Source organism: Drosophila grimshawi, unplaced genomic scaffold (genome assembly GCF_018153295.1).
Source record: "Drosophila grimshawi isolate 15287-2541.00 unplaced genomic scaffold, ASM1815329v1 contig_1369, whole genome shotgun sequence".
NCBI lineage: Eukaryota > Metazoa > Arthropoda > Insecta > Diptera > Drosophilidae > Drosophila > Drosophila grimshawi.
Genome location: NW_025062891.1, coordinates 4,544,185 through 4,571,935, shown reverse-complemented (window position 1 = coordinate 4,571,935; position 27,751 = coordinate 4,544,185). Strand labels below are relative to the sequence as shown.

Here is a 27,751-nt window from a genome sequence, read left to right as displayed (position 1 = left end):
ATGACAATGGCCAATATATGTAAAATATTTCAATAAGCGCATATCGATGTGCATATATATATATGTATACATTTGTATATAAATAATGAATCGTCCTTGCTGCCTAATGATATCCTTTGTGGGCAAATTGACAGATCCCATTGCCGTTGTAGTTGTGGCAAGCAATTGCATTGAAGATGAAGATGAAGACATTAATTCACAGCAGCAACAAGTGATAAGAGCGCATTCTAATCAACGTGCCACATAATCATAATCATAAACATAATGATACGAGACACAGAGACAGACACACGCATATAATTTATACAGTTGTCTCGGGGGCGCTTTGTAATCAGCAACAGCAGCAAAAGTATTATGCAAAAAGGAGACCGCAACAAGCCAACACCCAACAGCCAGCAACACCCTCTTAGCCAATGTGAAAAAGGGGCTATATAAGCCGCTTGGTCCCAAGATTCGCAAACATTTTGGCACAGTTTGCAGAGCCCAGTGGAGTTTTGTCAACGAGTTAAACCAACAACAGGCACTCACTCAGTCAGTCAGTCAGTCGGACAGTTGAAATCATTGCTTACAAAATGGTGAGTGCGAACCGATCTGTTAAAAACCACATAAATAATTGGCAAGTAAGAGTGCTCTTGACTACAAAATACCCTGTAGCCAGCCCAAAAATATACATTTATTGAGTTTGTGAAAAACTTTTAACTTAAAAAAAAACAGACAAAATCGATCTAAAAACTAACTAAACAAATATTTCTGAATAAAACAATTTCTTACAATTTTAAAGGATTTTTTCGAACTTTAAAATTTAATAAGGGAAAATATCTTTTCTGAAATTGTGAAAATCGTTTGGAAATTTTGTCTCTCGGCTACTATTTAGAGTTTAGCTTCTGTCTGCTTTAGATCTAAAATCTTAAGTTTTCTAAAAATTAAATTATTTAAATCTAAAGTGTTTCCATATATGAAATCTTAAAATCAACTTGTTAAATAATTATAATAATACAAAAAGTGTCAAAAATGCTAATGTGGTATGTATATATAAAAGAAAACTGTAGAAATTTGAGATATTTCTTTATAAAATTTAAAGAAAATATGCCCCTGAAATGAAAAAAAAAACCCTTTTTTTAAGAAATATAATTTCTGATTAACAAGATGAGTTAGCCTTGTCACCAAAAGTAAAATTAATTTGTGATATATAACAAAAATAATATATATTTTAAGTTTGCGGTCTCTTGCTTTGATAAACTTCAAGATATGTGAAAAAACTGGATTTGGAATCAGATTTTTATAGGTTTTTGGAAAAATAAAATAAATTTTATATAGGAGATAACTAGAGATAATTTTCTGTCTCTAGTTGGAATATAGCTATATAAATTTAGCTAATAATACTACATAACCAGTTCTAATGGCTACAGGGTATATTGAAAGAGGCCACGATCGGCACTTGGGCAATCTTTTGGCTTGTTGGCTATTTTTAGATGCAGTTTCAATTACAGCACACAAAACGGGTTTGATTAACTGAATGCCAACAATAACAATCTATAATTGCAATCGAAATGAAATTCCAAATAGAATTCGCTGAGAGACAGCTAAAAATACATGTTTTATTACTACTTATGCAATCAATATGAAAATAGTAAATAAAAATAGTTGATTGGCTAGAGATTGTTGATAATATGCGTTGTTAATTATTTTAATTAAAAATGTATCTCTTCATATTTAGGCAGTCCGTTAAATAACTAACTAAGAATGTGAATTTCTTAAATGGCAACAGTTTAATCTGGTTATCTGGCTATCTGCTCTGGTGCCTTAAGTGGCCATCACGAGTCAGAGTCACGAATTTAGACATTGATATATATATAGATACATATATATATATATATACTGCAGATCATATTGCTGTGACCTTTGCTGGGGTCTATCACTGTCAACTCTCACTCGTCCCTGCGTCTGTCTTTCACTGTGAAAGTGCCTACGAATTTGAGTGTTTTATTTTTGTGGCATGTGTTTGGCATTTCCTTACAATGTGCACGCTAAGTATTTATAATTTGCGTGTGCGCCGCTAATTTAGTCAACTTTTGCACATATGTATGTCTCTCGTCCATATATCTCCAACAAGTACCAGCAATTAACTGTCACACAGACGCCAGCGCTAGCTACCCTTACCCACCCAATAGCCAAAACCACCCCACAGCCCCACCACCCGACCACCCTCTTAGCTACTTAGCTAGCTAATTGCGCATTAAATATAATCGCAATGTTACCGTTACTCGAGTATTTAATCATTCGCAAATGTCTTAAACTAATGCCAAATGCATAAGCAATATGTTGGTACAGTAGTCACTGGCTAACTAGAACTTCCAGTATTTAGTATTGTCGACTTGGCGCCAGCAAAAAAACATATAAAAAGAGGTCACCAAACAAACAATAAACAATTCTTCAGAATGTTTGTATTATTTATTTTCGTATTTTTTAATCCATTTCAATTGAAATTTTTAAATACATTTTTTCTTTTTCATTCCCCGAACAAATTGAGAATGGCTAAATTGGGTATAATGAAGTTGTGCAAAATTAATAGAGTTTAATAGGCAGAAGGAAGCATGTGCGACCCCATTATATATATACTCGTATATATATATTCTTGATCAGAATCAACAGCCAAATCGATTAAGCTAATTCTGTTTGTCTGCCTGTCTGTATGAGCAAGGCGATCTCTGTAAAAAATAGAGACTTCAGTTCTCGTATACCCTGCGCAAATCATGTTTATTTCGATTTATCGATAACTGATCGCGTTTCGCCAATATCGGTACAAATCGATGGCAATGAATTGTATTGTAAAGGTATAGCCTTCAAATTGATTTATAATATACCCAGAAATATTATTGATCACTTGTAAACACTTTATTAAGAGCCCAATTGCTTGCCTTTAATCCGCCAAAAAGAATTACGAAATATCATGTTGAGGCACTTTAATAAAAGATAGTAGTTTTTAATCGATTCTTATCAAATGCGCTCTAAAAATAGTCCATATTTTTTTAAAAAATGTTTAAGAAATTAAAGTTAAAAATTAAAGCAACGAAAATATTATTAGAATTATTTCTATATGTAATAATTTACAGTGTAGAACAGAAATTCAATTTAAATTTAAAATTAAATAATTTAAAGGGTTTCGGAATTCGAATTAAATAAACTTGATCTGTGTTGGGTATATTTATGTATTCAACAAATATGGCTTGAAGTATAAGAATTGTTAACATTTTAAATATGAAACCTGTTGAATTTTCTAGCGATCACTGCGCAAAATAAATATTGTATTTCTATTGCAACATTTGCAACGACTAGCTGTCAATAGTGTGCGTGTGTGTATGTGCGTGTGAATATGTGTGTGAAACAACAACACACGCCCAGACAACACGTCTGACAGTTTGTGAGATTATTGAATCATACTTGTGCCACATTACAAGTTTGTTGACACTCTGACGTATACGTAATGTGATTATATACTATATACAGATAGTTGATATGGAGGTTAGAGAGAGGTGCACACAAAAATATATTATTATATATTATTTACATGTGTTACAAACGGAATATACGAGCCGCAGGCCAAACGGGCAAAGTCGTTCATTGTAATTGTAACCGGGCGTATAATTTATATATATATATATATATGTGTACATAATATGCACATATATAGATATATATATGACTTTGGTTGGGAATTATATACGATCATATTTAAGTCCGGGGGCTGTGGCGTTGCCGCCCCAAAACGGAAATGGCTAATAATTTGCGACGCAGCTGAAAGCGTTTTACATTTTACACGCTTTTTACATGGTACGCGATGTCGTCAACTCGGAGGTGGAGGTGCTCCAAGAACTGTCGGGAAAGACACTTTACACACACAAACACACATTTATATATATATATGTATACATATATACCACACTGTAGATGCAATCAAAGGCATTGTTTTAGCTTGCATACCCTGCTAAAAAAGAAATTACTTTCGCAAAGATAAAAAAATATATAATTATTTATTTTTTAAAGCACAAACACTTTCAGTGCATACTTTTAGGATGTACTACTTATCGATAGGCGATAACTCAATTTCCTTAAGCATGCGTATACAATAGATGGGCGAAAAAAGATCAAATTTGATATGAATTACAGAAAAATTCTACTTATACTTTTACGTCACAAAACAAATAATTTCCAGTGCATACTTGTAGGCTCTATTAGTTATCGATAGCCGATAATCAAATTTCTTTATGTATGGTAAAGTTCTTCATAGTTGAAAATAAATACAAGATTTTAATTGAAATACTAAACTGATTGGCTCAAAAGCAATATATGAAACATATGAGCATGTTGCGCTAAGAGTAGCTGATAGTCGTGCATAGCCAAGATCAAAATGTTCTTTGCTCATTTATGCTCGCGATTCGTTTTATTTTGGTGAGTGCCAGGGAATTACAGTTACATGCTACAATTTCAATTTTAACTTGCGCATAAGTATGTGTGTGAGTGAGTGACTTGAGCAGTGGCGTCGCTGGCAAGGGGTCTGCCTTCGTAAGTGGTTAGTCTTTGTCTGCCTCAAGTTGACATTAGAGACGCAATGCAATGACAAAACATAAGACACACACAATCACACACACCCAATTATCTATAAAAAAAAATGTGGAGGGGGACAGCGCAGTAATGGGGCCGCCTTGTGTGACAGACAGACACTCAAACTCGAGCAACATATAAGTAAATGTGTGTGTGTGTGTGTGTGTGGGTGTATGCCAACGATCGTCCGTGTTCCAGTGCTCAGTTCTCAGTGATCATTTCCCCCAACAGGCGGTCGCAACATTTTGTACATTCATTTTTTGCATTTAGTCTGCTTTCGTTGCTCAGGCGGCTTGACATTTTTCAACAAGAAATATTTAAAAAAAAATACGAAGATTATTCTTTAAGTGTGTTTTTTTTTTTCTTTCTTAATTTTCGACGAGTAGCGTCGCCTTGGCATAAAGCTAGCTATATGTAAATCCGATTTTTTATATATGCCAGCAAAAGTATTTATTCCCGTGCGATGCAGTTCAATTTTTGGGCTATACAAAAATATTAACTATATTTATATATATACATATATTTATATGTGTGTATGTATATATGTATGTGGTGCACAGTCAATTGTGAATTATCAGTGACAACGTGAGAATTGTGCGGCCCTTGTCAGGGGCGACACTTTCGATATACGCAGCGGATCAATTATGTGGAAATATATTTATAAAGATACATACACTTGTTTGTATGTGTATATGTGTTAATAAGTATGTGCCTGTGTCTGTGTGCGTGTCTGTGCTTGTGTGCGTGCGTGCATATGTAAAGCAATTCCGATGCCCTGGCACTGAATGTCACTAAACGCGCCAACCACTCGCATTGCGTGCGAAATACCCCGCAACCATCCACCGCCTCCTCGTCCGTCTTCGTCAGCGCGCCTGTTACGAGTGCCTGTGTGTGTGTGTAAGAGAGAGAGCGATCGTGCGTGATTGTGTGCGTGTGCAGAGCGTAAATCGGCCGCACGTCCAAACAAGCAAACAAGCAGAGAGCGAAAAGAGAGCATCCAACAGCGGAGCAAGAGGAAGATGCAGTGCGAGTGAAACGAAAAAACATCAAAAAAGAAGAAAAATAAGCCAAAAAAAATAAATAAAAAGCACACACAGTATACGAATTTTTTGTGCTCTCGCGTGCAACAATTGAAATAGAGAATACGAAATAGAGAGAGAGTGTGTGAGAGAGAGTGAGAGAGAAGTGCGCAGGGGCAGTGTCTTGTTTGATTTCTTTGGTCAATTGTCATTTTGGTCTGGCCACGCCCACCGATGCCGATGCCTAGGCCGCATCAGCGCAACGCTCACAAAGATCTAACCAAAATCCACACAAAATGGCGATAAACTCAAGCGCCAGAGAAACGCCCAAGCGACAAGTTTAGAAAACAACAAGAAAAAAACAAGATATCAAGCAACAAAAACTAAACCAAAACTCGAACAAAATTTTATGCAACGAAACTTTGCCAAAGGCCCAATAGCAGCAGAGGCGGCCGCAGCAGCAGCAGCCTCAGCAGCAAAGAGCGTCGGCCGATAGGCGATAAGCGCCCAAAACGACTTGTGCGGCCGCAAAAGATACAACAAAAAAACAAAACAAACAGAAAACAAAATAAAAAACAAAGAAAAGGCTCGCATTCAACTCGAAACAAGCGCCTAAGGTAAGCGTGCCTCCAAATCCGATCTTTGATTCGTATTTTTTTTTATTGTTTATGCATATTTGCATATTGTCTGCTCGTCTGTGTTTGTTTACATTTATCACACAGACACAGACACGTACAAACACAGCGCAAGTTCAACTTTGTTGTTTGTTGTTGTTTGCTTTATGGCCCAGTTTGAGGTTATTAACATTGAATTCAATTCGTACCAGCTTCCTTCCAGTCTCCACTCTCCACAAATCATCAAAAATTTAACACTTTTCATTTATTATTATTATTATTGTTGTGAAGAAATTGTTACAAGGTCATTTGTTTGTTGAGCGTGAATATATATATATAAAATATTTACGGTATATGCCCGTGTGTATGTTGTAATACCTACATACCAACATATACATAAATATAGATAGTTATTATATTTAATTTAATTTGAGTCAAACTTTTTTCTCGAGCATCTTTCACACACACAAATAGAAGCACGTACGCACTCACTCACACGCACACGAGAAGTGGTGTTTGCTTCAATTTCCGGTTCCGTTTTGCAAGTAATGCGCGTTTCTGTGTGTGTTTGTGTGTGTGTATAAGTGCGACCGTGTGTGTGTGTGTGAAATGTTTGATTGTATTCAATTTAGAGAGGCATGGGAACATTTTTATTAAAACAATTCAGCTGTGATTTCGAGATTTTTATTTTCAACTGTTTCACGGGAAAGTAGACTTTTTAAAAGCTTTTAAATCTATACACTCACCAAAAAAAATCGACCTGAATTTTTATAAGGAAGTGTAAGTCACCCATTCGTAATTTTAGGGTACATTTTTATAAAAAAAAACACTTCCTATTATTATTTAACTTTTGTGTTTTCAGATTTCACATATATTTTTTAATTCATATAATTTAACATCTAAGCCAAAATAGAGAAAAAGCCTTTCTAATTTATATAAACTTTCTTCGTAAGCTTAGATTTCGATTCTAGAACAAGCTAACTTTTCTTTTTGAGATGATTCACTTACTGTATTTATTTTCCACCCATGTCTCTGGGAACAGTATAAAAATGCAATTGGTTATCTTACGTCATAGCTGCGTTTCTCATGAATCACGACATAAAAAATATAAACAAAATAACAAGTGAATTAAAAATAAATGCAAATTATTTGATGATCATATTGTTTTCGAGTACTAATTGCTTTCGGTTCGCTCATTCACAATAATAATAATAACAATATCGGGAAAAGACCATTCAATAACACTCCCACATGAGGTAGAATATTTGTAGCCCCTTTTTTGGTCTGGTTAACCAGAAATTGACACAGTTACCACAATATTCTGTTAATGCGAGTACGTAAACAGAAATAGTTCCGGAACAACAGTCATCATCGCCTGGAATCGAGAACTTTCAACTGGCACTTTCCAGCGTGGAATCTTTTCTATTGTATTCACACAGAATGTTTCCCTCGCGTTCGATTGAATTGTCATGTGGTTGGCAGGCGAAGGAAAATAATAAAATATTCAATACTGGAACTTATAGTTGAATTGACTAAATGGATACCCTGTAATTTAATCCTGGAATAGAACTGAAAACACTCTGCTCGCCGTCTGTCTCAGCCTGATGGTATGCAGTACTAATTTTAAAGAGATTATAGAAAATAAAGATTTAGGCAGAGTAAGAGAGATAAGATGCGATAATAATAAGATACCAGAAAAAAAAATATATATATATTTGATCATTCTATAAGGACGCTCACATATGCCAAGAGCGAAAGGCCAGGCTAACATTCATTCATGTAACGGTTAAGGAATGTAAAGAGAAATTGCATATTTAACGCAAAGGGACATTAACGGGAAATTTGTTGTGGATTTATTAAATGAACACGTTGAGCATTCCTCTTAACAATTTTAACAGGGTAACAATGGAACTTGCTGGGAACAAAGTAATTGTTGTTCTATGGCAATTATATGTTGCAATTATTGCATTGATTATTACATTGATTACTTGCATCAGAAAAATTCACAAAATACTTGGGGGAAATCCAAAAGCAGCAGCAGCATTCAATTTAACAGAGATCCTCAGAGAGAGCGAGAGCGAGAGAGAGGCAGCAGTTACAGTTACAGTTTATGCCGCTAGCAACAAGTGGCCCGAAGAGAGCAAAACGCACACACATACGAAAAACAAGAGCAAGAGCGCATTTATGGAAGAGAGCATAACAGCAGATTAACAGAACACTCTTCGCTCGGCAACATTTTGCTCAAACAAAAAGCGGCGCAGCATGTGTCTGAACATGTGACAGCATGTGAACAAAATTTGTTGCACAACAACGCATATATTATGGGCGAAACGAAATCAATAATGAAGTCGATTTTGGTATGTTAAGTTAACATGCATGAAATGAATCATAACAGATTGCGATTCAGTCGACACCCAACAGCTAAACAATGTTGCAGAGGTAAGAGGGTCGCTCTCACAGTTTCTTACAAAAATTCAGTATAAAAAACCAAAACCGGATTCCCGAGTGCAACAGTTTCAATCTGAACAGCGTGGCGAGCAGGTCGTTTTCCGAGAGACAACTTATAGCATAAATATCGACATATTTTCTTTCCACACTTCAAAGATCATATAAGCCCGCAGCAACAAGTTGAATCAACAATTAAGGAAAACAGAATAAACAAAATACCATATTAAAAAAAAAAAAAACAAAACGAAACGAAAATCAGTGCAAAACCAAAAGTGCCAATTTAAATTTTTTAAATAAATACACAGATATATTAAATGCAAATATTCAATATTGATTAAATATATCCAGTGCAATCTATCAAAGGTGATTTAAAATACGTAGGAAATTTTCCAACTTTTAATAAATATATTAAATACTCAAAAAAAAAAAATAAATAAATAAACTCGACGCAGCTTTCAATTTTGAAATTACAACAACAAATTTAAATAAGTCGTAAAAACCCGAAAAAAAGGGGTTTTATCCTTTTCGAATTATGTGAATTGTGGAAAAATACCGGGCTAAAAGTTTTATGTTGTTATTGTTGTTTTATAATTGTTATAATTGTTATTATTTTAATTATTGTTGTTGTTGAAAAATGCAAAAATGCGTAACGGGCACTTGAGACCGGAACTGCAACAAACTATTGATTGTGGCATATTCCGAATACCAAATTCAGCTTACCAACTGCCAAAAACGTTACAGTGATCGCTCGCAAATTGAAACTCTGCAATTGATTAATTGCCAATTGAGTTTTATTGGCGTGTACATTTTTGGGTTTAAAAGGCAAATTAAGTATTGCTTAACAATAATTATTTATTATTATTGTCTCTTTTTTGGAGATTCCCCGTGTACATTTTTAATTTTGGAAAGTAATTTAAATTTTTTATTATTATTATGATTTGGTGCTTGAGCGATAATATTTGAAATTTGATTATTTAACATTTCTCGTAATTTTCAGTATTTGTAGTATTAATAAGAATCGAAGAAGAGAATAAGAGTAAATAATATTTTAAAATAAATCAAATTCAATTTCCATTTCAAGTTTTGAACATTTTCCAATTTTGTAAGTGGCCACTGTACCAAAAACCAATTGCTGCTTATCGCGATCGTTTTAATCTCTGCGCGCAGGTCGCACACTGCACTTAAAAAAAAGGGGGACTACCTGCTGTGTGTGTGTGAGAGAGTGGTATGTTTGTGTGTGTGTGTTTCGTTTTTTTTTTTTTGACTCTGCGCCTGCGCCTAAAGCAGCACGGCAGCACTCAGCATCTTGTCAGTGTGTCGTCATCGTCATCGGTCTCATATCGATATCCAAACCATAACCAAATCAATGCGGCAACCGGCACAAATGCTCTCTTTGTCTGCATGTGTGTGTGTGTGCCCTTTGTTGTTGCCTTTTCGCATTATGCTGCCACCTTGCAGCAGCTCACACATACACATCGAGCTACAAACACAGGCCACACAGATGAGCAGCACTTTGAGCCACGTTTTCCAGTGCGCTGTTGTTGTACATTTTTGACATTGTTTCTTTTCTTTTGGCTCTGTTGCCATGAGCAGAGGGTGCGCCAACAACACACAGACACAGAGACAAGAAAACTTTCGTTGATATTTGTATTTTTTTTATTGTTGCTTGCGATGATGTCATAAGTTCTTATTGGTGCGTGGTGGTAGTGAAGAGCAAATGAAAAAGAAATAAATAAAAAATTAATATAAAGGTAAGAAGCAGGCAACCCGCTCATAGGGACAACGACACACGAACGATTGGAATGTTTGGAATTATGGCATTCGATGACTTTGATATTTTTGGCGGTTTCCTAGAAATAGAAACAAAAATGTGTTCGATGACCACCATTGTTGTTATTGTTGCTATTGCCACATACAAATGAGCGCTTGCAACAGGAAATACATTTATATATATATATATATATAACATATGTATATATTTATATGTATATATATATATATAAATATTATGCTTAAGCAAACACAGCACACACATTTGCATTTGTATTTATTTTTTGCACGCAAACACTTCCGACATTTTAAATGCAACGAGCGAAGCGATCAGACCGGCTAAATAAATCAACATCAGCAGCAATAACCAACAATAACAACAACGACAGCAGCAGAAGCAGCAGCAGCGGAGGGAACAGCAGTTAAAGAGCAAAAATCAGCCATGTGCATTCAGCCCAGCCAGCCCTCTCTCCCTCTCCCTCTATATCTCTGTCTCACTCTCTCTCTCTCTCACTCCTTCTCTCATTTACTCTTCGGCGCTCTCTTTGTGAACCGCTGCTGCAGTTTGGCCGTTAAAGCGCTGCATATAAATGATTTTAATCAATGGCGTTGACGTTGATGTCGACGTCACACATACACACACACACACACAACATTAATAATAATAATAATTGACAACGATCGCTTGAGCTGCAAGAAATGTGTGGAGTGTTTGGAATGCGCAATGGAAGGGCAAACAAACGCATTCCACACGCACTCTCAACACGGATTCCATTCAAAGAGAGCAGGCGAAAGCTGCTTAGTGGAATTAGTTGAACATTTCACTTTTATGCATAGTAAAGCCTAGAAATCTAAGCTCTTAATGACTGATTAATCAGCGTTTGACAGCAACAGCAACAACAACAATAACAACAACAACGAGAAATGTTGTTATTAATAGTTTGCATTTATTTTTAGCAAAGGTTGTAAGCCTTCAAGTAAATATACGCTGCGGCACTTCAACTTAATAAAACAGCCAATAATAATAAATTAAACCAAAAAGGAACATAACAAATAATAATAAAAAATAAAAAAACTGTGTGTTAAACGAGTACTTAAAACAAACAGCAAACTCGAGTACTTAAACAACTAATTACAACCAAACAAATTTGAAAAACGTTTCACTGTAAAACGTGAAAAAAAAAACAAACAAACAAACAGAAAACAACAAACAGCAAACAAAACGATCGCTATGAAGAAGCTGTCACTAAATGTGAGTATCAATTCCAATATTCCGAGGGGAGGTTAATTTGAACAAGATGCCGTTCCAAGAACTCCAGCATCTTAAAATATATACATATGCAGTATATACAGAAATACATGTGTATATGAGAAATGCACTTTTCAAGTTCAGAGAGTGGAGAGAAACGGAAACAGAAACTGAAACCGAAACAGAATTAAGAGACTCTTTCTATATACACATATATGAAATGGCATTGGTTAGCACTCGGTCTCGATTTCGTTCTCGATCTCGATCTGGATGTCGGTCGGTCTCCGTCTCTGATTCCGATTCTGTGTGGCATGTTAATGAACTTGAAAAGGCCATGATAATGATGAAGTTGCACTTGATGGCTGCTGCTGATTGAAATCGAAATTGAAATGGAAATGGAAATCGAACTGACTGCAAATTAAAGTGCAATGCGCTGCAATGAAACGAATCAATTGACTTAAAACACTTGCGCACACAAATTAACCATCCACTTTCTTTATTTTGTTATTTGCGAAAGCAAATAACGCACAATTACTCAGCACTACAAAAGAATTATCTGGTTGAGAAAGTATTTAAAAATACGTTCGCCAATCGAGCATTAAAAGTCGATTACTACTTGTGAGGAGAGTATCGATACTGTTACAGTTCTAACACTACATTAGCTAACGATGCCTTTATATCGATAAGTACTTACCAGGGTGGACTAAGGAGTCTCGATAACAACTTACCAGGCTGGAATAAAGAGTCTCGTTCAGTACTTACCTGGCTGGAAGTACTTACATAGACTGGAATAAAGACTCGTGTTAAGCGTTTTCTATTCCAGATACCCATTTGCAATAAAAATATTAGCAGCTACATGTAAGTTGCTTTAACTGCAGCTGACCTTGCACATTGGCTCTTTGAATTTGTAGTCAATTTTTTTTCTTTTTGTAATACATATGTTCTGGAATAGATTTGAATGTGGCGATAAATCTTTGCCTCGCCTAATTGAAAGGCAATTGGGCCGCACTCAAATGACTCGAGGCGCTTAAGCGATCTTTCTCTTCCTCTTGTTATTCTTCTTATTGCTGCTGTTGTTGTTATTTTTGAGTTGGCAACATGATAATGAAGTTGCGGTCGCTCGCTCTGGACTCAAAAAAAAAAAAAGCCGGCGGCAATCAAGTGGACTCTGATTGTTAGCAGCAGCAGCTGCGAACCGCACTTTGAGGTTAATGTGTGGCAAAAAAGATACAGATACAGATACAGATACAAATGCGCCTTGCCACGCTTTGATGTTGCCAATTGAGAAATGGCCAGCAATGCCATATATCAAAGACACATTTGCATATGTTTTCCATATTATTATAAGTACTGCAATCCCTCATATATATGTATGTGTGTGTTTCCACATATAACATCTGCCAGATGCAGCCTCTGAGACAGCCCATAGCTGACTGATTTTACAGTTCAATGCCCCAATAATTCGCCACTAAGTTTTGCCTGCTTTCCATTAATTCGACATTGGACTGTAACTACAATATAATACTTTATAAAGTGGCATACCTAATAGTTGACAGAGTATCCATAAGTAGCTACTAAATAATTCAAGTTTTAAATAAAATAGTTTAGCTAATGGAAAGTTGAGTGTGTAACTAGCCAAAAAAGAGTTCCCAATAAAGCAATTATTTCCTTATCAATGCCTTGAATATTAAATGTATATTTCTCAGACGTTTATTGTCTGTAGTCTAAGCACAGCTCAAAATCAGTTCAAATATATTATAACATCACTAAAAAAAAAACAGCTTTTTATTTATTTTATTTAAATGTAGAAAAGTAATTTAAAATACATTTTATAATTGGAAAGAAAAAGGTTTTTATTTTAATAATACATTTTTATTCACACTAAAAATAGCGCACGTTAATTATTTAATTGATGTAGCTGTGAAATAAGTCAGTTTATATGTTTTACTCAATTACAATAGAATTAGCTATTTATATTCATTATGGGCTACACACTAAAAATAAGAATTAATTACAATACAATTAGCGTGTTATTTTTTAGTGCTGGAAAAAAACGCACATCCATAAAAATGATTCGCAATTAAGCTGTTTGATTAGCTAGTCAAATGTTATCTTTTAATCTTGATGACTTTATCCATTGTGTGACTCAATTATGGTGCTGGAACAAGGGGGAGGGGATGGTGGTGGATTGGTGCCTTTGGCGAATTCCTAATAATCATTTAATTGAAATCATGGCCAGATCGAAATCAATTTTTGAAATTGGCTGATGCAACAGTTTCTTGTGTTGCTCCACGAGTATTTATTACTATATTTTTTTTATAGTTTTTTCTGTTTTTGCCATTGCCAGCAACATGATTTTTATGGCGTGTGAGTGTTTCTGTCTGTCTGCGCATTAAATTGGCCTTTAATGGCCATAAAATAACTACACACACACACACATGTATATATAATTATCTATAGATATCCATATTGCATTTATGCTGCAGAGTGTAGCTATTAACCGATTTTCATTTGTATGATTATTATTATTATTATGATGATGGTTATTGGTTCTGCTGCTGTTTCGATCGTAAAAGCGAATTGTTTTTCTGAACCAGCGGCAGGCAAATTAAATGTTGTAATAAGCCAATAAAAGCCATCAGGCAATTCATAGAAGTGTTGTCATTAAAACTTGCCAAACGGAGCCACAAAACCCATCAAATCATCAACACAAAAAAAAAAAAAAAACGGGGGCCCGTCACTAACAGCCAACCAGCCGTAAAAAATATTAACAGCTACTTATTGCTGATAAACAAAAAACAGCTAAACAACAACAGTAGCAGCAGCTACAACAACAGCAACAACAACAGGTTACCAAATAAGTCGCACACAATTTACAAATGTTAATGATTGATTTTATGTCACGTAATCGCTGGCAAACTAGTTTCCAGTTTGCAGTTTGCCGTCATTTTTCAACTTTAATTGACGTCAAAGCGCTTGCCTCAACTCGCTCAAACCGTGCCCATCATCCCCCCCCCCAACCATCTACCTACCCCCTCGGCTCCTTAAGTCTTAGCCGCACTTGACGGTTTAGCCTCAGCGTCACACATTTCTTCCGTCCTTGGCCGTTTGGCAATAACAATAATAACAGTTTGCAATAGTGTTGTCAACAATGTTTAGCTGCTTGAATACCCTATAACTTAATGCATTGACTGTAAATGCTTTCCTGAGGTATGCTACAAGATGTATTTTTCAAGAGATATTCTACCAGGGGTATTCTTTTAAAGATATCCTGCCTGAGATATTCTTCCCGAGGTATTAATGAGGTATTTTTTAAAAGATATTCTTCCGGAGATATTCTTGTAGAGATACACTTTCGGAAGTAATCTTTCAGAGATATTCCTTCAAAGGTATTCTTTCAGAGATATTCCTCCACAGGTATTCACATAATTCCATTCTACAACTATTTTTTTCTGACCGTTGTTTTATTTTCGTACACTATTACACTAAATACAGGTCAAGTGCCCAAAAGTATGCTATATAAAAGTAATAATTATTTTACAAAGTGCATAAGTTTCAGATTAGAGTAGTAAAAGATATACACGATTATTAAACACACAAATATTGAGTTCGTATCAAGGTTCCAAACCGAAAACGTCTGAATCATATTTTCTAAAAACCTTATAAATATTGTATTTTAGCATTGAAAGTCGAATTATTTATTGATTTATATGTATAAATGTATCTCAAATATGTATTTTTACTGGCTACAAAGAAGTTTGGTGCTTTCGAAATATATGTTACGTACTTGGACCTTAATCTATTATTGCGATCACAAATATTAGTATAAACAAAGAGTGATACCCTGTAATTTCCAATTAATATACAAAGCAGTTGAACACCAAAGAACACTAATATTCGAAATAAATGCTTATTGTGCATAAGCTGTTTTAATTAAACCAAAAAAGCCCCCACCAAAACATTAAATTTGAATATTAGTTTTAGAAACAAGAAAGAACGAACTTACCCTTGAGAACCGAGTTTCATTAAGATTAAGAGACTAGTTCACATTGAAACAGACAGGTCAGACGGACAGGCGGAAGGTGATGCTATATAAACCAAGCCGTTCATACATATCAAGATTGTATATAGCCCTTGGAATCGGTCATGTCTAAAAGACCTTCTAAATGGGTATTAAACTCATAGATCTTAGAAACTGCATTTATTAAAGTATATTTAAGACTTGTATCTAAAACTTTGTGATGTACATTTCAAAACACGTTTAAGATTTGAGTTTTAGATATCTAAACATTATCCATTGAGTTTAATTAAATTAAGACTAATTTGCAACCTTGATAATTAAAGTTTTTTACTCTTTCCTTTTAACTCTGCTGTGAGACATACGTAAATTGTTGAAGTGATATCTTATTGCAAGGTATGATGCCTTTTTAGTTTACTAAATAAATCGCATCAGGTATATAAATATATATATTCATGATCTCTTCTGTTCTGTTGCAAGTTAAGGTTACACACTCACAGCTCGTAACTCCTAATGGGGCCAAAGACTTTGGCGTCAGCGACCACCATAAAAAAAGAATTAAAAATTAAATAAAAACAATTAAATAAAAAATTAATCAAAAATTCACACGAATCGTTTATTGCATCAGTCGAATGTGAATCGATTTCAACTGTGTGTGTGTATGTGCGAGTTTGTGTGTGTGTGTGTGAATTTCTTAGAATACACACAAATCTCGTGCATTTGGCGTGTTTGTTTTTTGTTTGTTTGTTTCTTGTTAATTCAACTTGTTCACACGTTCAATGGCCGTTTATTATACATATATACGTATATCTATATATATATATATATATAAATATATGAGTGTGTAGTAATTGCTGCCTGGTTTTGCACTTTGTTAGCCGTGACTCATTTCCATTTCCGTTTCTGGACAACACAAATATTTAATGTGCATTTGTGGACCGTAAATGTATTAATTGACATCAAGTATTTGTGGCAATTTCTATTTGCAATTCGCGAATATAGGTCGCCATTTTTTCTTCTTCTGTTTTTGTTGTTTCTGATTGCGAGCCAATTGTTTCTTATTTTGTTTTTGTTTTGGGTGAAAGCACGAAAACTTTTAATGAGTATCCGACTCGGTTACCGGTTAAATAGCAGCTGATAACAGATGGCCTTTGCTGGCTTATATATATGGCGATCTTTCAAGTCAGTCAACAGCAATAATCGCTTCAAATTTTGTTGACGCTATTATTATGTATTTTTATAGATGTTATCGATAATACTTTCTTTGAACTGATTATAGATGACTATATATGTATGTATAAAAAATTATAAGACTGTCGAAAGAAGTCGGGACACACAAAACCCATAAACTCTTCCACCTTAGCTGTCAGAGTATAAAAACTGATCGTCTGTCTGTCTTTCTGCCTGGGTAACCTTACATTTACAGACTGTTAATAAACTGTTAATGAAACATGTTTACAGATCTTAGCAGACTTTTAAATAATCAGCTCCTGGTTGGCTGGATAGCAATTAAATTTGCATTGATTTCACATCTTGATAATCGGCTTACGTACATTATTCCGTATGACTAAAAATAAACCTTATTCAGTGGCTGGGTGGGTGGGGGTGTGTGGGAGCCAGCAGCTGCGCCTAATGGGACTATATAGAATGCATATCGCTTAACGTTTTACGTTTGCGGTTTGCTAAATTTATTAATGTTGAATCGCATTCGAAAACTTAATTATGTGTTTTATTAAAAATTGGCACAGTCAGCACGCGAAGCTTTAAATACTTAAATAATTTCCTCAATGGACTTGTTTAATTTATATACATATAAATATATATAGAGATACATATGTATATATATTTATATATATATATAACCTGTGACTGGCTGCATTTGCAAAAACTACTGAAAACTTGTTGTTGTGTTTGTAGTATTGGTATTCATTTCGATTCGCATTTTTTTGCGGGGCATTTGAAAAACGAGTCGAAACCAGTTTTCGGTTCTCCATGCATGCTAAATTGTTTTGCTTTCAATTAAACTAATAAAATGCCAATTGTTATTGTATGGCAATAGTGTAGTAGTGTCTGTGTGTGTGTGTCGACTGGTCGCCCAACTGGGTGGCAAATCAGCCAGGTGAATTTCTCGCTTAAATGCTAGACTTGTCTATTATCAATCCGATCTAATAGAAACCAATCTATTTGAGCCATCAAATCAAGCCATTTCAAAGTCAACACGACGCATGAGCAATATATATAAAATAAATTGAAAAATTAACTACTGTATTCAGTTGTATTTATTTCAAATAAGAGAGATTTGAATGATTTGTATTATATACACTTTTTTAATAAATTACTTTTATTTATTTGCGTTTGTATGAATTTATTAAAAAGATAATATAAATAATAATACCTTGGAAATCATTATAATATATTATTAAAGAAAAATAATAAAATAATAAGAACAAAACTTTACAAATTATACATTTTCCTATATATCTCAAAAAGTAATTTAAAACATTTAGTTAACGATACATATATAAAAGAGGCCATAAAAGAGCTTGCAATTTTGCTAGCGAGGACATTCAATGCAATTCTTGTAGGATTGCTAAATAAAATAATAACAAATTAAATTTTAAAAATTATAGTTTAGTTATTGATCATAAATAACTTTAAAACTTATCAATTTAGTCTAAGATCTTCCTCTCTTTATGTATTACCTCCATACACAGATAGACTCCTACCTATTTTAAATTAAATTTAAATATTAACGAAAAATATTAGACGACATTAAATAAATAAATAAATATGATTCCACATGCAATCATAAATTGTCTAAGAATCTCATTCTGAGATTGAATTAACTTAAAAGTTTAAAACAATAAGGCAAGCCTATATTGAATTCTGTTAGACTTTCCGCATAAAAACAAAATGAAGCTGCTCTTGCTTTTTTTTTAAATAAATTTGCAGCAAGCTGAATAAAGTCTTGACCAGTTTATGCCTGCCTGGCTTCGATCCGTAATTGATCCACATAATTGCATATTCATATGCGGTAAACGTAAATGTCTCTTTCTTTCTTTTAATTTTTTTTATGTTAACCGGCAGCAAGCAGGACTCAAACGAAAAGAAACGAAACGAAAGAAAACCTGGTCATTAATGGAGTCCACGCGGCTCTTAAATGATAAGCCAAGTCAAGTCGAGTCGAGTCGCGTCACTTATTTTAAACATATATGCATATCACGTATACGCCTGGGTGTTCCACTCTGCATCTATAATGTATGCGAGATGTTAGTGTTTGTCGATCAAGAGTATACAAACACACACGCACACACACACCCACATATACTTGCATGCATAACTTGGCTGGCTGACGGGTTCGGTTCGGTTCGGTTCGTTTAGGTTCGGTTGGTTGACGCTGGCTGCGTTTGCCTCCTCAACAGCGCCAGACTCGCTGTCGTCGCTGCCTCTCACAAATGCCATGGCTTATGTAAGTGTGTGTGAGCTGATAAGAAAAAGACAACAGCAGCAGCAGCAGCAGCAGCAGCAGCAGCAACATCAACAACAGCAGCAGCATTTGTCTGTTGTTGTCTGAGACGAGGCTGGCAAACGTCAACAGCAGTTTTGCGATCTTCAGTTTTATTTTGTGTTGCCAACAAAGTTGATTGCTCGCGCGGTTGATTTTTGTTCACTAGATACGCCCATTATAAATATTATTACATTATTATTGTTGCTGTTATTGTTGTTATTGTTAAAACAACATTTTAAAAGTGCATAAAAAAAAAATAAATAAATAAAAAAATAAACAAGAGTGAAAAACAAATAACTGTGTCATAACTATTTGGATTCGAGTTGCCAGATATATTTACAATCGATTACGAAACGTGCAACTACTATTAATCTCAATAATACTAATTGCCGCACGAGGCACACACGATTAATCTGAGAGATCAGAAAAACAACAACAGCAGCCAATTGACTCGCGCCATGCAACTTTATGAACGACGCAGCGACGGCGCTGCTGGAAGCCATAGAATGCCTCATCAAAAGCAGCAGGCGCTGGTCAAAGTGAGCGAAATTAATACACACAGACACACACAAACACACACATGTAGATGCAATATATGTGAATGTATATATGCTCATCCTATTCACGGTGCTGTCAACATTCACAAACAGACGCCGACACCACCTGCCGCCATTTTGCAAATGACTCTCTGCTTGCTGCTCTGCTCTGCTGCACTGCTCTGCTGCACTGCTCTGCTTGCAGCGCTATTAATTTGATGCCATAGAATTTAATGCATATTAAATTGCAGATTAAAAGTGCGCGTGCGGTACAAGTGGCGAGAGTCCAGTTCCAGTTGCAGTTGCAACCAAAAATGCAAAATGCCACATGTCTAGTAAATTAACAGCACCGTTTAACGCAGCCGCAACGGCCAGCAACAACAGCAACTGGCAACAACAACTGGCAACAATCACTGTGCCAGTTAATTTGGTACCAAGCAGTCTCGCCATGTCGCTGCTCATATTGTTTTTGCTGTTGTTGTTATTATTATGTTTCTTTGTGGCCATGGTACCATGCAGTCTCGTTAGCAGTTTCATCTAACTCAAGTGGGCTGTTTAAGCAGTTTCTACAATGGCTGTTAAAATTATGTTCACCTCACATATTCCAGGAGCAAGCTTAACAGGAGATGTATATGTATATTGCTATGATTTTGTCTAGCCTTAACATTTATGTTTTGGCTGATATCAAATTGATACAAGCCAGCAGCAAACATCAAAATGAAAAATGACAAAACATAAGCCGCGCTTAACAGCAATGTTAACAGCAGTGTGCGCTGCGAACGGCACAAAATATGTGTTGCTTTTGCAGCTTCGGTTTGCCATGCTTGCGTAGCCAAGCGTTAAAAGTTGTTTATAGCAGAAATAGATGTTTCTCTGTATTTTTTTTTTGCAATTTTGTACATATCTCCGTATGTAGATATACTACTACAATGGACATGCTTGTTTGTTTGGTCGCAGTTTCCAGGAATTTCATTGTCAACCATTTGTCAATCCGCAGTAAAAAGCGAACAAATAACAGAGATAGCATCATCATGATAACAGTGCTGCTAACAGTGCTGGACTTAAATATATATTTATGTGTGTGCATATGTATATTTATATACATATATGTATAAATATATTCTGTTGGGGGTGTGAAATTCTTTGAAACTATTGCGCACAAAATTAAAAAATTCGTTATAATTGCCGTCATTATTTTTGGCTCATGACTTCATTCAATGTCGCTTGACAGCAGGCACACGCATACTCACACACACACACACACGCATACAAGTAAAAAGCAATCAAAATCAAAGTTGAATTAGGCAAATCGACGTCGACATGAAACATGGCGCATCATTTTGTGCCATGCGCGACTTACGCCTATGAATCAGCTATTTATATATATATATAATGTACACATTAAAAGTGAATAAGATGGGGATATAATAATGAGTGCGGAAGCTTAAAAGTTTTTAATAATTGGGTAACGTGTACCAAAGCCATAACTGTATAAGTGCTAATATAAGACTACTTTTGCATACGATTACGTGGTATCCAGCAAGTCGTTCACATTTGAATGGAGTGGCATGCTTATTTAGCTTATAATGCGACCGCTTGTATGCATGACAGACAAACAGACAGTTATTTAAATTGATACAAAGCGGCAGGCCGACAAACAAATGAAATCAATTGGCAGCTAATCAAAGCACAATGCAAACAAATTGCCAGCACAAGCTCTTTTCGACGATGACGATGATGATGACGATCGTGAATTGTATTGATCTCGATTGATCGATCGATCTTATACACAATCTGTATGCGTTCGTTGGCTCCTTGGTGGTCAATGATGACGCCATCAGCAGCAGCAACAGCGACAGCAGAAGTAGAAGAGAGTATACATTTACAGCTACGGGTTAAAGCCTACTCTGTTACTTTACGCCCATCATATCGATTATGCAATTTTATGCGGCCGGCAAAAGTGTTAAATATAAATATGCAGAGGCGCACACACACATTCGAAGTCGAACTCGAACTCGTTCTCGAACTCTCGCTTGATGGCAATAAATCGTGCAATTCGAATCCAATTAGTGTGAAGCAGCGCTCGCCGCTGCGCAGAGGTCGTCGTGTGGGTAATGCGAGATGGCAGCAACAGCAGCAGCAGCTGCTGCTGTTCATATCATATGTACACATGCGTATACACATATATGTATTTCAAGTGGCGCCATCTACTTAAATAAAACTAATACTTTTCGAATGTTGTATTACATTCATTTTGTTTACTTGTATTTTAGCTAGATGGCACTCACGTGCCACACAGCACCTGCTAATTATACTACCCAAAAAATACACACACACATAAATACACAAAAAGAAAAAGCTTTATTTGAATTTTGGTTCAACATTTGGCAAACTGATTGATGAACTTTTCAACATTTTCTACATGCCATTTGGCCATAAATCAAAAAGCGACGACAACAAAAATGCGCTCAACTTAATTGAAAGCATCAACAAGCCAATAAAAAATCAATTTAAATAAACACCAACACATTGACTAAGAATCTACACACACACACACACATATATATATATATATATATATATATATATATGTATGTGTAAATATGGCACGAAACGATCGACGATTGAAAGATAAGCGGGGGTGGTGCGGAGTAGGTGCTCAGCGAGATGCTCAATAGAAAAGACGCAAAGTCGAAAATTCGAAGAAATAATTCGACAAATTGCTTGCATGCTTGTTGCTGTTGTTGTTCGAAAACGCGACGCTGTGTCTGCTTTGAATTTTCATTCATTTTTCACACAAACACACACAGATGCGAACATTTTCGCACACGCCGCTTTTTTAAGTAACAGTACAAACAATTGGCACATACAGCAATGAAGATGTTGAAGAAGAAGAGCAATGGAAAAATTTGCAATTTTAATCAAATTATTCAATAGTTGAGGAATGTATGTCGACGCCGAACCGAACGTAATTGAAACCGAAAACGAAACCACGCAAATTGATAAAAATATGCAAATACAAGTTGTGTTTAAATGAATTGTTTTGTTGTTATTGTTATTATTATTTTTTTGGGGGCCTGTCTGACTACGCACACAAAAGCAGCACAAAACATATACATATATGCATGTGTGTGTGTGTATATGTGTATATGTAAATGTATATGTATATTTATTTATTTGTTTGCTGCTCTTGCTTTTTTTCATGTGTGTAAATTTGTCGTTTTGTTTTTCTTTTGCTTTGCCGAGGCGGCTCGCTCTTTGAGCCCAGTTGTAAGTTTTGTACTTGGACTCGTAAATTAGCCAAGTAGGCAGACGGACAGATTTGCAAATAATGCAATAAACATTGAAATTGCGCCCGCATCTATTTATAGAAGGCAGATGCGAAACAACTCTTGCCGCTGTTAGCACTCAAAGAACACCTTTATGAAGGAAGATGCCGAATGCAGATGATGCCTGCAGATGCACACACAGACAAACATACACATAGTTCTACAAGATCAACACACACACACACATGAAATGCATTTAATTTATTTATAGCACACACTTTGCAGTTGCAGTTGCAGACAGTCGCTATTTTTAGACCATGCTAGACAATTTACGATTTACGATTAACAAGTACTCTTTGCACTTTGCCTTGAGTTACTGTCTCCTTCTCCCTCTCTCTCTCTCTCGCTCTACAACTCTGCACTTCGCCTTTTGATCGAGTCTGCGATTGTTGCTTGGGCCGACGACCACCCGTTGTGCCTCTGCCTCTACTTCTGCCTCCGCTGCTACCAGCGCCTTTTTTTTATTTATTTTTTTTTTCATTGCTGTTGCGGTTTCAAGGTTCAGCTTGGCCCATATCCACTTACCCAGTAAGCGGTTTTCGCAGCGCCAACTAAAGTAGAACTTAATTGTACCTGGTGACTGGTGGCTGGTCTAAAAATAGACCAGCCAGATAGTAAATTGTGCTATTTTTAAACTATTTCCGGTACCTAAGCATAATCATATCACTGCATAAGCGATGCACTGAGCGAAAACAACAGAATATTAATTTCATTTGAAAATACATCTATAATATATGTGGATGATCATCTTCTTAATAGGAAATACTACAAAAAAAACTATACAATTTATTAGAATTTTATATAATATTTTAATCATAATACTAATCTTAAATTCCCTTTTCTAAAATATAAAATTGAATTTAGCTATGGCAACACTGACTCTTACATACTCTCTGTCTCTCTTTTTCACTTTACTTACGAGAAGACCTTAAAATGTATTATTTTTTCGTTCTTTTCCAGATGTGTTCCCGCAACATAAAGATCTCGGTGGTGCTGTTTCTTGTCTTGATACCCATATTCACAGCGTTGCCTCACAATCACAATCTATCGAAACGCAGTAATTTCTTCGATCTGGAATGCAAGGGCATCTTCAACAAGACCATGTTCTTCCGCCTGGACCGCATCTGTGAGGATTGCTATCAATTGTTCCGCGAGACGAGTATACATCGACTATGCAAGTAAGTTGCTATAACTAAAAGTACTAAAATACACGCAAAACCCAACACGCCGTCAACACTAATCAGTCGAAATTTGTCTAGCAAGCAAATTGAGACAACCTATTTTCCCACACACCCAGAGACACCCCACACCCCGCCCCCTTTCCACTTCTATCTCCATTTCCCAATTGCGTCCTCAACCTCATCAGAGGGTCCACAGACCCAATTAGACAACAGTTCAAGGTGTCAAAAAAGTCGCAAATTGTGGCGCACAAAAAAAAAAACAAAGAAAAAAGAGAAGAGAATTCTTTTTCCCATGGTCATGTTTGATATCTGACCCTGACATGGTTATAAAGAAAACTAAGGAAACTTTCCGCATATTTATTATAAGCTACACACATATCTGACACATTTAACAAATATTTCTCTTAAAAAAAAAACACAAAGAAATCTAGCTATTTTCAGTCTGTTTCTTTTTATTTTTGGTTACTTCTGAGTATTTTGTTGAGTTGACTTTTATCTAGCTGTTATCTATCTTATCTATGTATGCTAGCCGTATATTCTTCTTATCTATTTGCTGCAGGGCTAATTGTTTCGCCCATCAAACCTTCGGAGAATGCCTTAAAGTGCTGCTCATCGATGATGAAGAGATTGTCCAACTGCAGCATTATCTCAAAGTTATCAATGGCTCACCCTATCCCTTTCACAAGCCACAAGTCGTTTTCAAATACTAAACACACCATCTAAACTCTATATATTAATCTCTATCTATCTATCTTCATTTGATTTACATATATATATATTAGTTTTCATGATTATTTTTGATTGAGATCTTGATTTCTTGTATGATTTTCGTTTTCTTTTTGTGTGTCGTTTGTTGTTTTTCTAGGAAAGACTGCTTTGATTCCAAATGGTTTGGCGAATGCGTTAAAGTGCTATTAACACCCACAGAAGAAATATCGAATTTACAGCATTTCATAAAAGTAGTAAATGGCTCGCCCATATCATTCAACATGGCGCCGGTTACATAACTCTAAAAGTGCTTGCTTGGGTTACCAAAACACCAACGAACATCACCAACAACACACACACCTACACACACCCAACACACACCCACACACACTGAGAGAAATTCAAGAGAAAAGTGGATAAACACACACACCTGAAGAATCTGAACAGCAACAAACACAACAACAATAGCAACTACAACAAGCAGAAGAGAACAAATTAAATATTTAACGCCCAAATTTAATTCGTACTTATTTATTACTGTATATGCTTTACAGTTATTAACTATACTATGTGTTTTTTTAAAAACGAATTATTTTAATTTATTTATTGAAACGTTATGCGTTTGTTCTAAGCGAGGGCAACGGGCAAAGGCAAACACGGGGGGTTAACACACACACACACACAAACACACGCACACACGCACACACACTTGGGAACAGTGAAACAACACACACACACACATACACACATATATAAGGGGTATATATCTATAAATCGGTTTGGGGGATTTCTTCCCAGTTAGTATCGACGAACAGACAAACAGACAGACCCCGAAGCCGAAGAAGTATTTATTTCTAAGTATTCTTAGCTTGTTTATTATTGCGTTATCTATGTAAAATAAAAGATACATTGTTTTTAATATACTTATTTAATGTATAATTTTTTTTTGTATTGTATTGTATGTAAAACAAAGAAGCAAAAAGAAAGAAAACAAAACAAAACAAAAAAAAGTACCGCGTATTCCAAGCAGCATTTACATTTTTACATACATCAAAGGGCATGAAAAAAAAGGAAAAAAAAATACCACAAAAAATACATTCTCACAGATGCACACACACAAGACACACACACACCTAAATACACACCTAAACACACACTCAATCGCACCCACAAACAAGACCGAAAGTATTTTGCATATGTATTACATTTTTGTGCTATTTTGTAAAGAATTAAACCGTAATTAGCGTAAAATTTGTTGGCAAAAAGAGAAAACAAATTATATACCCACGAGTACATACAAATATTTTAGTCTAGAACGCAATTTGTGCAAAACACAAGCAAAATAAAAACCCCTTTGGTAAAATAACAAAAAAAAAAACTGAATTAAAAAAAAGAATGCATTAAAAATGTAGCAAAAAAAAACAAAAAAAAAATGAACAATGAATACAATTATGAATATTGTATGTAAAATAAATGAACAATCGCTGGCTATTTGAGGGCATCCAAAATTGTGATAAATGAAATTAGAATGCGACACTGACCAGGGAGAGAGAGAGAGTGACAAAGAGAGCAACACAACACAACAAGCGCAAAGCACACAGACAGAAAAACACAGAAAGAGAGAGAGAGAGAGAGTGAAAGCAACAAGTGCGGCCAGCCAGCTGTCAACGATGTTTGGCGCGTCTTCGACGCGACTAAAAACGCGCGCTTACCGTTTTTATTTTGTGGTACGTTTTCAGTTCAAGTTTTTCATTTCATATTTATTAATTTTGTTTTTTGCCATGTTTTACTGTCAAGTGCAATTTTTGACTGTATTTTGTGCAATGCACTTGGCTGACGAAACACAACCAAATTTTGAATAGGCACAAATCAATTTTTTTGCATTTTGGCGCTCCACACACGTTTTTTATTTTGTGTGAAAGAGCAAAGCCTAAAATCGATACTTTTCGATACTTTTGAGATGATGTTCTAATGCAAGTGTTTTTCACCCCCTCCCCAATAAACAGGCAAGACTGCTTCGGATCGGTGTTCTTCAACGCCTGCGTCGAGGCACTGCAGCTGCACGAGGAGATGGACAAGTACAATGAATATCGCGATACCCTGGGACGCAAGTAAACACGGACGGACGAACGGACGGGCAAAACGAACGACGAGAAGGCGAAGGAGCAAAGAGCTATAGCAAAAAAAAAAACGCATAATACGAGTACTACTTATATACAACTTATACATATATATATATATGCAACATATATACAATTATATATATTATATACACACACATACATACAAAAGGCACACACACAAGAAAATTATCACAGCGACAAATTCGCATAATACTTTTATGATTAAGTGAAAGAAAGGAAATTATAAAAAAATAATAATAATATCCATATAAACTACTACTACTACTACTACTACATACAACATACACATAAACATATATATAATAAAACGTAATCAGCAACAAATATGTTTTTTTCGCGCACACTTTTCGTTATTATTCTTTTATAGACATTTTGTACAATTGTTTTTCGTCGTTAAGGGCCCCACCCCCTCCTCCCACAACTCCCTCGAACCACCCACCCCCCATCTTCAATTTAAGTTTAGTTTTCAACTCGATATGAATAATGATGTATGTATGTATGTTAATTTTTAGTTCAAGCAAAGGACAAAGAAGGAAAAACAGAGCTAAAATAAAAGAAAACAAAAAAAAACGAAACAATTCAAAAAATGTCTGATGTAAATAATTATAATTTTTAGTTTTTTTTT

At 35.4% G+C, this 27,751-nt stretch overlaps 1 protein-coding gene across 6 annotated transcripts; it reads left to right on the top strand.

The window, feature by feature from the left end:
• Positions 1-503: 503 nt before the first annotated feature.
• LOC6559315 (ion transport peptide-like) lies at positions 504-27,212 on the top strand. 6 transcript variants are annotated; one of them, XM_032734960.1, is made up of 4 exons: positions 8,748-9,046; positions 11,411-11,705; positions 24,054-24,271; positions 25,140-26,063. In XM_032734960.1, the coding sequence occupies exons 2-4, from the start codon at positions 11,685-11,687 to the stop codon at positions 25,279-25,281; spliced, it is 381 nt and encodes a 126-aa protein (XP_032590851.1). In that variant the 5' UTR covers positions 8,748-9,046; positions 11,411-11,684; the 3' UTR covers positions 25,282-26,063. The 6 variants fall into 6 exon arrangements, 5 of the variants coding, with proteins under 5 accessions (XP_032590852.1, XP_032590853.1, XP_032590851.1 ...); XM_032734961.1 differs by lacking the exons at positions 8,748-9,046; positions 11,411-11,705 and adding an exon at positions 504-575 and having other exon boundaries at positions 25,140-25,977; XM_032734962.1 differs by lacking the exons at positions 8,748-9,046; positions 11,411-11,705 and adding an exon at positions 5,337-6,238 and having other exon boundaries at positions 25,140-25,977.
• Positions 27,213-27,751: the final 539 nt, after the last annotated feature.